We start from the raw sequence: 13,315 nt of genomic DNA on the forward strand, positions 1-13,315 counted from the left end.
ACTAGCTGTCAGCACGCCAATGCACTTTCCTGATGCTCAGGTGTGGCTGCGGGAAGATCCCCAGCCTGAGAACCAGAAGTGAGTTTCTGCCCTAGCTTGCTGTGTGACCCGGGGAAAGCCCCAACCCTTTCTGGGTCTCTCCTCCCCAAATATTTGCAGACTTTAACGTTCTTCCAGCTTTAATTGGAGTGACACTCTCCCCCCTCTCCCCAGGTGACCTCACTTCCTTTTCCTTTTCCTACCTGCAGTGTCCAGCCCCTCCTCTTCAGCTCCAGCTGCTTTGTGACTCTTGGAACCTGCAGCCTCAGGTCTGTTCTGCTCTGACTCAGGCAGCCCTGACCTTTGAGATCTGAGGAGGTAGCCTGGTGGTTTTGCCCCATGAACTTACTCTGACCTTTGGCATGTCCACCTGTCCTTCCCTCCCCCACTGCACACACCTGTCCCCAGCCCTCAGGCAGCCCAGGAACTTCAAGCAACTAGATTCCTTCCGTTGAACTAGTAGCACTGAGGCCTCACCCACTATCAGGTGTCCAGAGAAGCAGGGCAAACGGGTAGCCCTTCCGCCCCAGCCCTCGTCCCGGCATCCCGGGGGACTGCTCCGCCCCCACGGCCCCCAGGCTGCACGGCTCCCACCCGTCTTACTGCGGGAGACTGGCCGCAAAGGTTCAGGGATACCCAGCGAGGCCACTTCGCGACGACCCCCAGCACTCTCACTTCTGGCCTGCTCCGGGGAGGGGACACCGCTCCTTCCTCAGACAGCTGCCAGGCCCTAACGGGAGCTGGGACAGGTTTGTCTGGAATTTGCCCTGGCTGACTGCACCGAAATGAGGGGGAATAACGAGCCCTTCTACAGCCTCCTGATACAGCCAGTGCAGGACACGGAGCCAAGCCACTACTGGGCCATATAATTCAGTAAACCTCTCGTATGCCTTACAACACCAGCACCGAGGGGAAGACAGAATTCCAGCGTTGCACAGAAGGAAACTGTAGTTCAGGGAGTCAAGTGGCAGGCGCAAGGTCACATAACTAGAAAGTGGCAGTGAACGACTGATCTAATGCAGCGACTGCACAGGTTCGCGGAGCGCGGCGGGTGCGCAGCACCGCGGTGCGGGGAGAGCTGGCCACGCGGGTCCTCCGCCCTGCGGGCCCCGGGAGGGCAGGTCCCAGAGGCGCGGCCGGGCTCTGCCCCCACCCCGCGGCCCGCCCCGCCCCGCCCCCAGCCCGCCCCGCCCGGGACCGCAGACTGCGCCCGGCGGCGGCGCGAACAGCAGCGAGCAGGGTGTCTCGGGGCTCGGCGCTCACCGCGACTTCCCGCGCAGGCCCGGCTAGAAAGGACCGGCGGCCTGGCCGAGCTGGAGGATGCGGTCGCCGCTGCGGCCCCGGGGAGCGGCGGCGGGAAGCCCGGCGTCCTGCAGGTAGGAGCTCGCCCGCTGGGCGGGCGCGGAAACTTGGGCCGAGTTTGCGGGCGGCGCGTGGGGAAGGGGCGGGTGGCGCTGCCCCAGGGCGCCCCTGCCGGCTGGCCCGAGGATGGAGCGCGCCGGGCCTGGCCGAGGTGCCGTGCCGTAGCCGGCCCTGGCGGGCGGGCTGCAGGGCGGGGGTCGCGCCGTGGCACTGACTGGCCTCAGACTTCGAAGCTCCCGGGCGCTGGTGGCGCGCTGGGGCTCGGGCCAGGCCCGGGCGCCCAATCTGGCGATAGGAGCGCGGGCCGAGCCCTGGGGCCTCCCGCGGGGCCCGGCTCACGTGGATTGCCGGGGCAGGGACGGGGGACTGGGGGCGGCGGGCGCTGAGGCGCCGCGGGCCCTGGACGCGCCCTGCTGGGACGGGACGGCCCTGCGGTCTCCTCGCCACCGCTTGACTCACCCTCTGGCCTCAGCCCAGGCTGGCGGGATCGCCCGAGGCGGTGGCTGCCCGGACTCTGCAGCCAGGCCGGCCCCTGCTCTGGGACCTCCCGCCGCCTGCGGGCGTCCGTCCGCGGGCGGGTGGGTGCGCGGGGCCGCCTGCGCGCACACATGTGCGGGGCCGGGCGAGGGGAGTCGCAGTTCTGGAGTGGCGTGCGTGCAGATGTGGGCCATGCATGTACGTGCAGGCATGGGTTTGTATGCGTGGCGGCGGCCTGTGTGTCAGCCTGCTGGGGTGCACGTGCGCCCCAGAGCCGCCGGGAGGGGTTCGGGGACACCCGGAAGCCCGCAGGGTCCAGTGCACGGCAGCCCCAAAGCGAGGCGGGTCGTGAGCTCCAGGCACCAGTTGCGCACGGGGAGCGGGGCGGGGAAGGCGGCGGAGGCTGCTCCTGGGACCCTTCCCCCTCCAGCGGAGACTGGGCTGCCCCAGGCTGGGCTGTGGCTCTGGAGGGCCCGGAGCCTCCGCTGGGGGGTAGGGAGGCGTGAGGACACCGACGCCTCGGGTCCAGCCCTCCTGGAGAGGCCAGATGCTGGCTGCCGCTGGGCAGGAACCACGCTCTTCTTCCTGGTGTCTCCCGGCGTCCGCCGAGGCCCCAAGGAGGTGGAAGTGGGAACTGGGCCACGGAGCTGTTTGTTTTCGCCGCTGTGTGGGGCAGGCGTGGTGGGCTCTGAACCCTGCCCTGGGTCCTGGCTGGGAGGACCAGCAGAACCGCCCCCAGGGGTGAAGTGGGCCTGCTCCCGGGGCTCCGCCCTCTCCAGGTGCTTACTGGCCCTCCGTGTGGGGGTCAGGGAGGCAGGCGCCTGCATTTTGGCTAGTCTGTAATAGGGGCGGGGCCTCACTTGAGGGAGTGTATACTGGGCTCTCCATCTCCTCGCGACAGGAGATAAGGTCAACCCCTCCCGCCCCTCAGCGTTCCCTGCTGGCTTCCTGGAGTCCCTCCCCTCCCCCAAAGACTCCTCAGGGTCCCAGGTGGCTTTGTATCTATAGGCTGGGTCCCAGGAGCGGTCTCTAGAAGTCTCCAGGGCAAAGGGCACTCGTTGGGCTGAGCTCAGGAGAGAAGGACTCCTGGGGCAGGGGGTGGGTATGGAGCAGGCCCCAAGGAGCATGTGGGGGAGGTGAGACGAGCCAGCACTTAATTAACCCAGAGCCTCCCTGGGCAGAGCTCAGCACCCCCAAAACTGTTTGACTCCTTACAACGTTGCTGGGGAGTGACGTGGGGCCTTTCCCCTGCATGCCGGTCTCTGTCATAGGACACTGCTGTTGGTTCTGTCACCTGTGTCCTGGTGGCCCTCCTGTCTCCTCTAGGCTGGCCTGGGGTGTCAGCTTCTGTCTGGGAGATGAGTCTCCTTTCTTTCCGGGAGTCCTGCCTGGCTTCCTCCGTGCATCAGGCTGGGGCGGGAGTGGGCGCTCATCCCCGTGCTGCCCTGGCCTTTCCTGTGCCCAACATCTACTGGTCTGAGCCTGTGGCTATCTTTGGCCACCAGCCAGAAGGGACCAGAAACCTGTGATACTTGGCCTGTGGCTTAATCATAGCAAGACTGAGCTGATCAATCCTTTCTAAGCCACTGAGAGTTTCAGGGAGCCGGGTGCTGGCTGGGTAGGTAGAGGCAGGTCAGCGTGGCCCCAGCAGACTGGGCTTCAGATGGAACCCCTCATGGGTCATTAGGTGTCTGCTGTGCTGAGGAAATCCATGCTTGACCTCTCTGGGCCTGGGTCCCCATACTTGGTTTTGCCTTAGGGTCTTAGTCTTTCTTGGCACCTAGTTTTGCAGTCAACACAAGGGAGGTAGTTGCCAGCTAGCACTGGGGCCCCCTTCCTGGACTTTCTCGCACGGACATGCACGCTCAGTCCCTGGTGCTGTTTTGGCCCGTGTGCCTTGCAGTAGCCTTGTGCGGCGTCATGGCTGGGCTTGAACACGGCTCTCTGGGCCCTTCCCGCCGGCACCACAGCGCCATCTGCCGGACAGCCCTGGCCCTCCTGCTGAGGGGCGTGGCTGGCGTGGGCGTGGCTTGCTCCCGCCACGCCCCCAGTCGCCTGAGGCGGGCCTGCCCTCCAGACCCAAGCCCAAGTGTCGCAGTGTCTGGCCCTGGGCCCTGGGTTTGGCGTAGGGCTCTGCCATTTTTTCCTGAGACCGGCAGGTCAGGGCAGTGCCACAAGAAGTCCGAGCATCTGTAGACAATACTCAGCCCCCAGTCTTGGCTGCAGCGGGCGTCTTTCCACGGGAGCCTGTAGCGGGGCAGGCGTCCTGCTTCTCTGGCGGCGCCTTTGGGAGTCGCCTGGGATGGCCGGTCTCCCGCGGGGCGCCACGGCGAGCCCAGGCGAGCCCCAGGCTGTGCCGGACGAACCTGGAGCCCCAGGAGAGGGGTCTCGGCGGCTGTGCGGGGGCAGCGGACCAGGGGGCTCCTGGAGCGGGGACGGGCGCGTCTGCCGCGGTAGGGCTGGAAGCCCGGGTTCTGCGGCGCGTGCTCGCGGCCTTGCTGAGCCTCAGTCCCCGGCGCGTGCTCGCTGCCTTGCTGAGCCTCAGTCCCCGGCGCGTGCACGCGGCCTTGCTGAGCCTCTGTCTGGCGCGTGCATGCGGCCTTGCTGAGCCTCAGTCCCCGGCGCGTGCACGCGGCCTTGCTGAGCCTCTGTCTGGCGCGTGCATGCGGCCTTGCTGAGCCTCAGTCCCCGGCGCGTGCACGCGGCCTTGCTGAGCCTCTGTCTGGCGCGTGCATGCGGCCTTGCTGAGCCTCAGTCCCCGGCGCGTGCACGCGGCCTTGCTGAGCCTCAGTCCCCGGCGCGTGCTCGCGGCCTTGCTGAGCCTCAGTCCCCCGGTGCGTGCTCGCGGCCTTGCTGAGCCTCAGTCCCCGGCGCGTGCACGCTGCCTTGCTGAGCTTCTGTCTGGCGCGTGCATGCGGCCTTGCTGAGCCTCAGTCCCCGGCGTGTGCACGCGGCCTTGCTGAGCCTCAGTCCCCGGCGCGTGCACGCGGCCTTGCTGAGCCTCTGTCCGGCGCCAGGTTCTCACGTGTGGCGGTGAGCGCAGCGGCCCTGCATTGCTTGGCGTGGCCTGTGTTTCTGACAGCCCTGCCTTTCTCCCTCTCCCAGGTCGGCGGTTGAGTAGCGAGGACCCCAGGGGCTTGAAGCCTTCACCGCGATGGCGGAGAAGCGGCCACTGGGGACTCTGGGGCCTGTGATGTATGGCAAGCTGCCCCGCCTGGAGGCAGACTCGGGGTCTGGGCACAGCCTGCTCCCCGCTGCTGGAAGCCAGGACCGCTGCAGCTATAAGGAAGCCTACTTCTCCTGTCCCATGGCGGGTACTCCCAAGGCAGGGTCTGAGCGGATGGCATCCTGGGCCCCATACCCACCACTGTACACCCCCAGCATGGCAGGCCCTCCACTTCGGACAGACAGCCTGCTGACCAACTGCCTGCTCTACCGCTCACCAGCAGAAGGCCCTGAGAAGATGCAGGACTCCAGCCCTGTTGAGCTCCTGCCCTTCAGTCCCCAGGCTCATTCCTACCCAGGCCCGCCACTGGCAGCGCCCAAACCTGTCTACCGAAATCCTCTGTGTTATGGGCTCTCCACTTGCCTGGGGGAAGGGGCAGCAAAGAGGCCACTGGACGTTGATTGGACACTGGTGACTGGGCCTCTGTTGCCCTCAGCTGACCCACCTTGTTCTCTGGCCCCGGCTCCTGGCAAGGGCCAGTCCCTGGATGGCACCTTCTTGCGTGGGGTGCCAGCTGAAGGGTCCAGCAAAGACTCCTCGGTGAGCTTCTCCCCATGCCAAGCATTCCTGGAGAAGTACCGGACCATCCACAGCACAGGCTTCCTGGCCTCCAAGTATACAAGTCCTTACTCTGGGGACCCCAAACAAGCGATGTCCAAGGGGCCTTCCAGTCCTTGGACCCAGCCAGCCCAGCCCCTGGGGCCACCCTGCCAGGAAGTCATGCCCACCCACTACCCACTGCCCCCACCCCCACAGGCACTGCCTTGCCCTCCAGCCTGTCACCACCCAGAGAAGCAGGGCAGCTACAGCTCAGTGCTCCCCCTGCAGCCCCTGGGAGCCCACAAGGGCACTGGGTACCAGGCTGGTGGGCTTGGCAGCCCCTACCTGAGGCAGCAGGCAGCCCAGACACCCTACGTGTCCCCATTAGGGCTGGACACTTATTCCTATCCCTCCGCCCCCCTCCCAGCACCCTCACCAGGCCTCAAGCTGGAGCCACCTCTTGCTCCACGGTGCCCACTGGACTTTACTCCCCAGACCCTGAGTTTCCCTTATGCCCGGGATGACCTCTCTCTCTATGGAGCATCCCCGGGGCTTGGAGGGACACCACCTTCCCAGAACAGCATGCAGGCTGTGCCACAGCCTGGTGCCTTCCAGAGGACATGCCAGCCTTTGCCAGCCAGCGAGCCATGTTCGGAGCCTGTGAGGGCTGCAGAGAAGCCAGCCCAGGAGGCCAAAGAGAAGACGTGGCTGCCTAGCTGCAGGAAAGAGCAGCTACAGCCCCGGCTTAATGAGCACCCTGGGGCTCCCATTGTCATCCGGGACAGTCCGGTTCCCCGTACCCCACCAGCACTTCCCCCCTGTGCCCAGGAGCACCAGTCTCTTCCACAGAAGGAGGGTGCCAGGCCACCCAGCTCTCCACCGATGCCTATCATTGACAACGTCTTCAGCTTGGCCCCCTATCACGACTATCTAGATGTGCAGGCACCCGAGGCCACAGCTGAGTCTGATTTGGCTCCAGCCTCCAGTGAGAGCCATGACAAAGGCTGTAGGAGGACCCTGCCTGCCCAGGAGGGCCCCTCAGGGGTTCACTGCTCACGTAAGGAGGAGATGGCCCTGGACTTGAGTGTGAAGAAGTCCACAGCAGAGGCTTCTCCCGTCAAGGTCCCTAGTCCTGTGATACATGCCAAGCCCACCAAAGCCATGAATGTGCCAGATGTGGGGAACACAGTGTCAGATCTGCCAGGCCTGAAAAAGATAGTCACAGAAGCCCCAGGGTTGCCTGGGGTGCCAGCGACCACGGAGGCCATGCCAAGAACCAACTTCCATAGCTCTGTGGCCTTCATGTTCCGAAAGTTCAAGATCCTCCGACCAGCACCCTTGCCTGCAGCCATGGTCCCATCCACACCCACTTCCGCTCCTGCCCCTGCCCAGTCTGCCCCAACTCCCACATCTGTACCCATTGGACTACAGATTCTCACTCAGCCCTTGCCTGTGGCCTGCTTCAACCTGGCATTGCTCAGCCCTCCAGTAGCTGTGGCATCCCCTGTCCCCAACCCTGCTCCAGCTCCATCCCCAGCTCCTGCTCCTGCTCCAGGTGCAGGCCCCACTCCAGCATGTACACCTGCCCTGGCAGACTCCCCAGAGCAGCACTTCACAGGGCTGCACGCGTCCCTGTGTGATGCCATCTCAGGCTCAGTGGCCCACTCCCCACCGGAGAAGCTGCGCGAGTGGCTTGAGACAGCTGGGCCCTGGGGCCAGGCTGCGTGGCAGGACTGCCAGGGTGTACAGGGGCTGCTAAGCAAGCTGCTGTCCCAGCTGCAGAGCTTCGTGCACACACAGCGGTGCCCATTCCCCCATGTGGTGCGGGCAGGCGCCATCTTCGTGCCCATCCACCTGGTGAAGGAGCGGCTCTTCCCGCAGCTGCCACCAGCTTCTGTGGACCATGTGCTGCAGGAGCACCGCGTGCAGCTGCGGCCGACCACGCTGTCGGAGGAGCGGGCCCTGCGGGAGCGGGCCCTGCACGGCTGCACCTCACGCATGCTGAAGCTGCTGGCGCTGCGCCAGCTGCCCGACATCTACCCTGACCTGCTGGGCCTGCAGTGGCGCGACTGTGTACGCCGCCAGCTGGGTGAGCATGGGGCAGCCCCAGTAGCCACCGGAGCTGTGTGAGCGAGTGACAGGTGTGTGCGCAGTGTGAATGGGCCACAGCCAGGGCTGAGTGGTTCTAAGAACTCCTTTTTGGGCAGTGGGGGCTGGCTTTCCAGGGTGGGCTTTAAGGGACACCCCCACCCCATGTTCCCCCAGGCCATCAGTGAACAGCCAGCTGCTCTTCTGTCTCAGCCTCCCTGGTGCTGCGCCTCCCTGCGTTCCGTCCTCCTCCTCTGCTTGTGCCTTCCCCATCTTTTCCCCTTGGTGTTCCTGGGGCCCTGGCCAGGCCCCATTTCTGTCTGAGGTCACTTCCTCCTGTCTGTGTCCAGCCCAGCCTCTCCTTGTCTGAGCTCTCGCCCCAGACAACCCATGGCATGCCAGACTTTTGCACCTGTTTGTCTCTGCCACACTGAGCTCATCCTAAATCGTGCTCCTGAGCTTCCCCTAAGCTTACTCCCCACCCTACTCTTTACCATCTCAGTGAAGGGCACTCTGGTTCACAAGACCTGGCGGGGCCCCCACCCTCCCACTCCATACACCGCTCCCTTTCCAACGCATACTTTTTCAGTCCTCTGGGCACTTACATACACAGAAGTGTGCCCCTAGGTCAGAACGCTTTTGTGGTTTGCTTTCTCTCTACTAAATGATGTCTGGTGCCTACTGTTCTCAAACTAGTTTGTTTTTTTGTTTTTTTTATGTCTGGGATGACCACACAACCACAGTGTTGTAGGTGTGTATGATCACACTTCCACAGCCAGGACCCTGGTGATGGGATCAGGTGGTTTCTGTCATTGCTTCTCCTGCATCAGTACCCCTGGCATCGAGGTCCCCTCTGTGGTCTTTCTCTCCCTTCTGTCCCCACATTCCCACCACCCAGCCTATGTCTAGGTTGTTTCCCTGTAGAAACTGTCCCCAGTCCCAACCACATCCTGGCAGCCCTGCCCTGGGCCTTACCTGGTCAAGGCTCTAGGTAGGGTGAAGGGCCCGGGGCAGTGAGGTACAGGCTTGGGGCTTGGCTTCTGGTTGACCAGCACTCCTAATCCCTGAACACTTAGGAATTTGGGGCAGATGCCTTAATGGGGTGCAAGGAAAATTCAGGTGCAGGTGTTTTGTTTCTGAGTGCGAAGGAGTGCAGGTGGGTGTCCTGTGTCCCCCAGAGCTCCTCAGCCTAGCCCTCTCCCTGTCATTTGGGCTGTCAGGGGCCCAGAGAAGCTCATGTCTGCCTTTCCTGGTCTGCCTGGTAGGCAGTGGAGCCCGGGCACCCCACACCGTCCCCTCCTGCTCTGCCTCCAGCCTGCAAGAGTCCAGGGCCTGGTAAGAAGTGACTGGGGCCCAGCGTCCTGCCACTGGCTAGAGTTGGGTGCCCCTGTCCCATTCCCTCCATCTTTAGAGGCCACCTTCTGTGGGTGCCCCAGACAGTTACTTCTGCCTTTATTTCTCATGGGGGCTTGTGCTCCCCAATGCTCTCCCTTCTCAGGAGGAGTGCTCTGGGCCCCTCCCTCCGGTGGTGCTTTCAGGGCCAGCCCTGCCCAGTTGGGCTCTGGCTCTTGCTTCAGCTCTGCAGGTGGTATGCAGAAAGGTGGTGGCTCTCATGTATGGCAGGGCCTTTTCTTTCTATGCCTTGGTTTCCCCACTCGTACAATGGGGCTTTAGACCAGGCCAGTGGTTCCTGGCCTGCTGGGCTCCCCTTTCATCCTGTACCCAAACAGCCTCTCCGGAGCAGTGCCCTCATCAGATAGAGTTCTGGTGTCACCGGGGGAGAAATGCCTTTTTGGCTTGGATGGTCTGGCCAGTGGGCACATGTGGGGAAGAGTTGTGATATCTCTGACCTTGCTGGTGCCATGCTGGCCTGTGGCAGAGCAGAACCACTGTTCTAGATGGCTTCAGAGGCCACAAGGTGGGACCTGAGGCTGTGGGGTCTGCAGCCTGACTATTTGTTCATTTTCCAGGTGACTTTGACACTGAGGCTGGAGCTGTGTCCCCATCAGAGCCCACCACGGCCAGAGATGAGCCAGAGAGCCTAGCCCTGGCTCGGAAGTCACCGACCCCCAAGGTCAGGAAGCCGGGGAAGAAGCCAACAACTCCTGGCCCAGAGAAAGCAGAGCCAGTTGCCAGGGCAGGGTCCGGTGGTTCCTCACCTGCCCCTGCTGCCAGTGCCAGCCCTGCTGGCCCCACGCTGAGGGCCCGCTTCCGCAGCCTGCTGGAAACTGCCTGGCTCAATGGCCTGGCACTGCCCACTTGGGGCCACAAGGCCTCAGGACCAGACAGGCCCTCACCCCACCCACAGCTGCTGGGTGGCCAGAGCCATCACCTGTAGCCCTGGTGGCCGGTGCTGTTTGGGCAGCTATCTGCAGCTCACTCTACCCCTCCTTTCTGTCTGTCTAGTCCTGGGCCAGGTGAATGTCGGGGCTAGGGCAACTACCTTGGAGGGTCCCCCGCTTTCACCCTGGGCCTACCCAGGCTGGGCTGAGAGCCCCTGAGCTTTTAACTTATTAGATAGGACCACTTCCTCTTTCTTCCTAGAGAAAACACGTGGGCTTTGGAGCCAGACACATCTGGGCAAGACACCTGCCCCCTGTTGAGCCCTCATTCCCCATTTGTAAAATAGGACAACACAGCCTACCTCACGGGGTTGTTGTGGGGACGAAGCCTGACACACACCCGTTATGGTTTGGTCTCTTCTTCCTGGGACGGGGCCTGGTCAGGAAGCTGAGGCGAGCATAACCTTCCTGTAGAGTCTGTATGTATCACAGGACTTGCTGTCTTAGAGTGTACATCGTCTAGTGTGTATGACTCACACACTTCCGGGATTCACCACCGCCCCCCTCTGCCCGCCTGGAGCTCCCCAAGGGAGCCTGCTGTCTCCATTCCCCGTCCCTGCTACTGGTGGGGGACAGGCCTGGGGCTGGCATCCTTATTCTGGGCCTGCTGCTACCACCCCTGGAAGCCCCAAGCCGGTCCCGAATCGACATCAGTGACTTCCTGAGCTGCCTCTTCCATTCCATGCACTATCCCTGGAAACTTGTGTTTCTGGAAGCCTGGCAGCTGCAGGGACTCAGGGACTGGAGCAGGCAGGCTGAGTGGCAGCTCAGTCCTAGGAGGTCTCCGAAGATCATGATGAGACCGTGGCACTCCACAAGCCAGAGCTTGGCAGGCTTCCTGTGGACCACTTGTCTGTGGAGTGTTGACTGAGCCAGGGGCTGACATGAGGGTGGTTGGCCTTACGGGTTTGTGAAGAGCCTGTGGGCCCTGGAGGCAGGCCATTAAAGCATCCGGGTTTTTGGAATGGGGGCCTGGCTGTGTTTGTGGGAGGTGGGTTAATCCTGCGTCACTCTGTGCCTGGCCTTTCCCTGTCCCAGCCTAGGAGGTGCGAAGTGTCTCGAGTATCGCTGTGCTGGCTGGCTCTGGCCTGTGGGTCCTGGTGGGGGTTGGTCAGTGGCCTACTGCCCTGCGAGAGATGCTGATCACCAGACACCGCCACTTGTCCCTCTCCCAGGACCAAAAACATGCCCTCTCAATCTGGCTGGAACTGTCACCCCCTCATGCTGGTGACCACGCATCCCAGTGACCTTAGGTGGTGGGCCACTGGGCAACCCCTCCAGAGCCCTGCTCTCACTGGGCTCTATCAGCAGATTTGTTCTCAGGGCAGCCGGGGTGGTGGCATCCTGGGTCTGGTTTCCCACTCCACGTGGGCAGGCCAGCCCTCACAAGAGGGCTTGTTAGGTCTACCCAGCATCTGGGTGGGTATTCACTGGGCCCACACTGTCCCTCCTGTGCCAGCCTAGCCTTGCACTAAGCCAGGGGTTGAAGTGCTGTACACTGCGGGAAGAGCTACCTGGCCTGTGAGGGGATAGGCAGCCACGGCACACTCGCCCTGCAGTGACAGCCTGGGGGGAGGCTGCTGTGGAAGCTCGAGGGAGGCGTCCTTGAGTACCAGAAGAGGCGATGCCCGAACAGTGCCTTGGAAACCAGTATTAATAGAAGTTGCGAGAACACATGCCAAGCAGGGTCTGAGTAGAAATCCCTGGGTGGGGCTGGAGCTCCGGGAACTGAAAGGGACATGGGTGGGCTGGAAGCCTGGCTTCAAGTCCACTGTCACGTCATCAGCACTCTCAAACCTACAACCTGAAGAATAGGGCTTGGGCCGTGTGTGCACAGAAAGCTGAGGGCAGAGCTGGAGTCGCTCGAGGCTGCTCCTGTGAGGAGAGGACTGCGCAGAGGGCAGCTGTGCTGGGCCCGGCTCACCGGCCCTGGGCAGCCCATCACCGCCCAGGGGCTCAGGCTGTCTTTCCTTCCGTCCCCCTCCCTCCCTCGAGTACCTTGTCCCTGCCACACGCTGGTGTGTTACTGAGAGTCCAGCACTTCCCTCGAGGCCACATCAGAAGAACGAGGACACCTGGTTTGAGAAGAAGGAAAGAGGACTTTTTAAAATTTTCAGGCAAATGAGGCTGGCAGACCCCTGTCCCCAAGTACCAACGTCCTGCTTCTGAGCAGAAGTACTGACCTTTTTATTTTATTATTATTTTTTTTTCCTTTTTTTTAACCTTTCTAGAGATGGCAACTTTTTAAAAGCTCCCAGTCATCTCATCTTTAGCAAGGCTACCAGGACAATCCCCTCGAGCCATCTCCTGTGGCACAAAGGACAAAGGACGCTTCCGCCCACTGGCCTGAGGCGGGGATGCAGGTTTTAGTTCTCAGAAAGGGTGAGGGGTTTGAAGGGACAGAAAACGCTTCCCTCCTTCTCCAGGCCCTGCTCTGTTGCAGGCACACTGCATGCTGATGGCCGAGGGTAGTAAGGCCTGGGACATGCAGGGCTCACACACGGTTGGCCTGAGGCCCCAGAGGGTCCTGGCGGTGCGGAGGCTGGGCTGGCGTGGTATAGGGTGGACATGCTGGTGGTATTCACCAGGAGACAGCTCTGTCCCAGGAGCCCCACCTGGGAGGGGAGAGACCTCGGCCTGCCCCAAGGTTCTAGACATAGGGAGGAGCCCAGCCTGGGGCTGTAGGGCAGGAACAGAACTGCCCCTCCTTGCCGCAGGGAGGCAGGGCCCTACCCTAGGTACTACTCAGTTTTTCACTAACCCTGCTGGGGGCACAGGAAGGAGTATGGAAGCTCTGCAACAGGGCCCTCACCCCTCAAGGATATGCCCACCTATCTAGGTTGAATGTGGCTCCTCCGGTCCCCTGTAACCATCTGAATCTCCTGGGCTGGACCAGGCCAGGCAGGGCTTCTCAGACAGAACCACCCAGAAATGGTTTCAAGAATGGTCTTAGGCAGAGCCCCAGAATCTGGGTTTTAATCAAACTCACAAGATGATCCCGAGCTGGGTGTTTTGAGTAACCACCACCATGACAGATGGGGAAACAGCAGATTCAAGCAGTGTCAAGATGCTCTGGGCTCCCTGGGTGGGCGTGACCCTCTGCACCTGCTCTGCTCAGCCGGCATCAGCCTACCCAGACCTCCAGGCTCATAAGTGCATCCCTTGCCCTAAGTTACTCGGATGGGGTTCAGGTGAGGCTCCAGCTTAGGTAGGGCCCAGCCTCCCGGGTGCCCCACCTGGC

At 62.5% G+C, this 13,315-nt stretch overlaps 1 protein-coding gene across 2 annotated transcripts; it reads left to right on the top strand.

The window, feature by feature from the left end:
- The first annotated feature begins 1,241 nt into the window (after positions 1 to 1,241).
- C6H15orf39 (chromosome 6 C15orf39 homolog) lies at positions 1,242 to 10,070 on the top strand. Of its 2 annotated transcripts, none has more exons than XM_012735452.3 (3): positions 1,242 to 1,415; positions 4,984 to 7,733; positions 9,703 to 10,070. In XM_012735452.3, the coding sequence occupies exons 2-3, from the start codon at positions 5,033 to 5,035 to the stop codon at positions 10,068 to 10,070; spliced, it is 3,069 nt and encodes a 1,022-aa protein (XP_012590906.1). In that variant the 5' UTR covers positions 1,242 to 1,415; positions 4,984 to 5,032. The 2 variants fall into 2 exon arrangements, with proteins under 2 accessions (XP_012590906.1, XP_012590908.1); XM_012735454.3 differs by having other exon boundaries at positions 4,984 to 7,785; positions 9,703 to 9,819.
- The last annotated feature ends 3,245 nt before the right edge of the window (positions 10,071 to 13,315 follow it).

Source organism: Microcebus murinus, chromosome 6 (genome assembly GCF_040939455.1).
Source record: "Microcebus murinus isolate Inina chromosome 6, M.murinus_Inina_mat1.0, whole genome shotgun sequence".
Classification (NCBI taxonomy): Eukaryota; Metazoa; Chordata; class Mammalia; order Primates; family Cheirogaleidae; genus Microcebus; species Microcebus murinus.

What these genes read in the sequence shown, in the direction of transcription:
- C6H15orf39 (XM_012735452.3), top strand. Translation starts at nt 5,033, where the DNA reads ATGGCGGAGAAGCGGCCACTGGGGACTCTGGGGCCTGTGATGTATGGC. An exon ending in CTGTGTACGCCGCCAGCTGG is followed by an intron (nt 7,734 to 9,702) that starts GTGAGCATGGGG and finishes TTCATTTTCCAG; the next exon opens with GTGACTTTGACACTGAGGCT.